Source organism: Sinocyclocheilus anshuiensis, unplaced genomic scaffold (genome assembly GCF_001515605.1).
Source record: "Sinocyclocheilus anshuiensis isolate Anshui unplaced genomic scaffold, SAMN03320099.WGS_v1.1 scaffold183, whole genome shotgun sequence".
Lineage (NCBI taxonomy): Eukaryota > Metazoa > Chordata > Actinopteri > Cypriniformes > Cyprinidae > Sinocyclocheilus > Sinocyclocheilus anshuiensis.
Genome location: NW_015548309.1, coordinates 4,899,047 through 4,901,954, shown reverse-complemented (window position 1 = coordinate 4,901,954; position 2,908 = coordinate 4,899,047). Strand labels below are relative to the sequence as shown.

General features: G+C 35.8%; 1 protein-coding gene across 16 annotated transcripts in view; it reads right to left on the bottom strand.

The window, feature by feature from the left end:
• Window positions 1–2,908, bottom strand: part of LOC107656381 (pleckstrin homology domain-containing family A member 5-like) — a 146,377-nt gene that overhangs the window by 57,624 nt on the left and 85,845 nt on the right. For 14 of the 16 annotated variants that reach the window (XM_016444210.1, XM_016444197.1, XM_016444198.1 and 11 more), the window contains exon 3: window positions 697–735. The exons of the other annotated variants lie outside the window; for them this stretch is intronic. In XM_016444210.1, coding sequence (XP_016299696.1) covers window positions 697–735 — 39 coding nt within the window. The remainder of the gene's footprint in view (window positions 1–696; window positions 736–2,908) is intronic. 16 annotated transcript variants of the gene reach the window in all.

Sequence of the window (2,908 nt, the reverse complement as noted above, 5' to 3'; positions counted from 1 at the left end):
GACAGGTAAAGCACAGCATTCTGGGTTTTTTTGGGGCATCTTGGCTCTGAAAAACACTGCCAGAATTAGACAAGCGGGCCTCTAGGACACATTCAGGAAGCAGCTGAACTCTCTTCATCTTGTTTTTTTTTTTTTTAGAACAATGCTTGTCGTGTGTTACTTTGAGGGACATTTCCAATGGCGCGATTTATTTTCACGGCAGCCATAAAAAACTTCAACCTTAGCGTTAAAGAGTCAAAGCCTGTCACTTAATGGCAGAAACGAGCAGAATGCCATCGCTCTGGATGTAACGGGAGGCCAGAGGCGTGTGTACGTCGAGCCCCATGGTGCTGCGTGCTACGTCGTGACTTGTGACGAATGAGTGTTTCATCTCCGTCCAGCGTTTGTCGCGACTGTTTACAGACTCAAAGTGCTCCGTCTCGTCGTGATGCGTGGGATTACAGGACCCCTGCCGAAGCGGCTGGGGACAACATAATTAATTTCAGACTGAGAGCAACTTCAACACAAGGAGATTCATGTTTCATATTCAATGTGGGTAAGACAAACCGGACGGTACACATAAATCTTACATATCTCCACATTAGCGATGCATAGAAGGATATCAGGCAATCCAGTTCAAACAGCGCCTTGGGTTAGTTTGAGCAGAAATAATGAGACAGAATGGCAAAACAACCAGAGATCCCTGCAAAGCATTACCTGTTGAAAACAGGATGGACAAGTTTCCCACAATTCAGGCTAGAAAACAGAAAAAAAGGAAAGAAAATGAACTGAATACATAGTCATTTGGGGGTTTGAAAACTCAAATTATAGTTATGACATGCATTCAACAATGAAACCATCAAAAGAAGAAGATTAATGGCAAACCTAATGGAAAATCCAGCTAAAACCAGCTTCTGATGGTAGACGCTGGTTTTATATGGTTGAAATCATGAAATGAAAAAGATTCATGGCAACCCTACTGGAAAATCCAGCTAAAACCAGCTTCTGATGGTAGACACTGGTTTTATATGGTTTCTACAGAACTACAGTGGTCATTAACTGAAACGGCCCAATGAAGAGGATGAATGGTAACCCTACTGGAAAATCCAGCTAAAACTAGCTTCTCATGGTAGACACTGGTTTTATATGGTTTCTACAATAGGTGGTCATTGACTGAAACCATCAAATGAAGGAGATTAACGGCAACCCTATTGGAAAATACAGCTAAAACCAGTTTCTGATGGTAGACGCTGGTTTTATATGGTTGAAATCATGAAATGAAGAAGATTCATGGCAACCCTACTGGAAAATCCAGCTAAAACCAGCTTCTGACGGTAGACGCTGGTTTTATATGGTTTCTAGGTGGTCATTAACTGATGGTAGACACTGGTTTTATATGGTTTCTACAGAACTACAGTGGTCATTAACTGAAACGGCCCAATGAAGAGGATGAATGGTAAACCTACTGGAAAATCCAGCTAAAACTAGCTTCTCATGGTAGACACTGGTTTTATATGGTTTCTACAATAGGTGGTCATTGACTGAAACCATCAAATGAAGGAGATTAATGGCAACCCTATTGGAAAATACAGCTAAAACCAGTTTCTGATGGTAGATGCTGGTTTTATATGGTTTCTAGGAGGTCATTAAGTGAAACCATTAAATGAAGATTAATGGCAAACCCTGCTGGAAAATCCAGCTAAAACCATTTTTGATTCTAAATGCTGGTTTTATATGGTTTCTAAGTGGTCATCATGCTGGTGGGATAAAGGTTGACCTGGTTAGTTAAGCTAGATGACCAACTCGAGATGATATGACTTGAGTTTTCTAGCAAGGAAACAGAGAACAAATACGAGAAATAATAAGAGAAAGGAGTGAAGGTGTTGTGGAAGAAATTATTATAGAGCAAAATTATTAGCCTCAAGATACTGGATCCATAATGACACTGATAGACATACGGCTCACATTATTTTCTGTTTAATTACACTGACACCTGTGGCTTTTGCACCAAAGTTTCCCCCTAAAACCCACCATCGCCTCACGGGCCTGATTCATCTCAGCTGGACTTCTGGCAGGTTGTGACGTTGCTGAAGGCGACTCAATCTGTCGCACAACAACCTTCAGCTAAACTAGCCGTGATATACTGCAGTCATAATGCTAATACACGCAGATAATTAAGGGTGTTTCTTTAACTTGATTTTTATTTTAAACAATTTAAAAAATGGGCTTTTGCTACACCCAAGTCCAATTAAAATGTCACATTTTATTTATTTTATATATATTTTTTTTATTCTGTAATTTCCTATCAAGTTGTAATTTTTGTTTTTTAAATTGTACAAAAAAGTGTGTAAATATTATTCAATATCATGAGTGTATTTAGAATAAATAAAATGCTAACTATGAACATTTTCTATAAACATTTAATCTGTATTTTTTTTTTAAATATATGTTTTGTGCAAAGTAAAAATGTGATGGGGAAAACTCATTTGCAGACAATTTAAAACTAATTAAAATTGTCCAATTATAACGTCACATTTTACTATAACGTCTTTTTTTTACTACTGTTCAACTGCACTTTGTTTAGACTTTATTGTTTTACACCTAAACCCAGACTTGCAATCTTAAAATATAAAACTCAATTCTAAAAATGTGAATTTACATTTTAAAATTGAAATAATATATAAAAATAAAAACATTGCTCCACTATTACAATAAATATAACTAAACCATTAAAAAAAATTTTGTGTGAAAAATATTGATATCAAATTTTCAAAAATTACAAATAATATTTTGTAATATCCAATCAAAGTTGTAATAATTTTTCAAATTATGCATAAAGTGTGTAAATATTATTCAATATTTAATGCATAAATGCTAGCCATTTTATCCCAAAAATGTCCATATATATATATATATATATATATATATA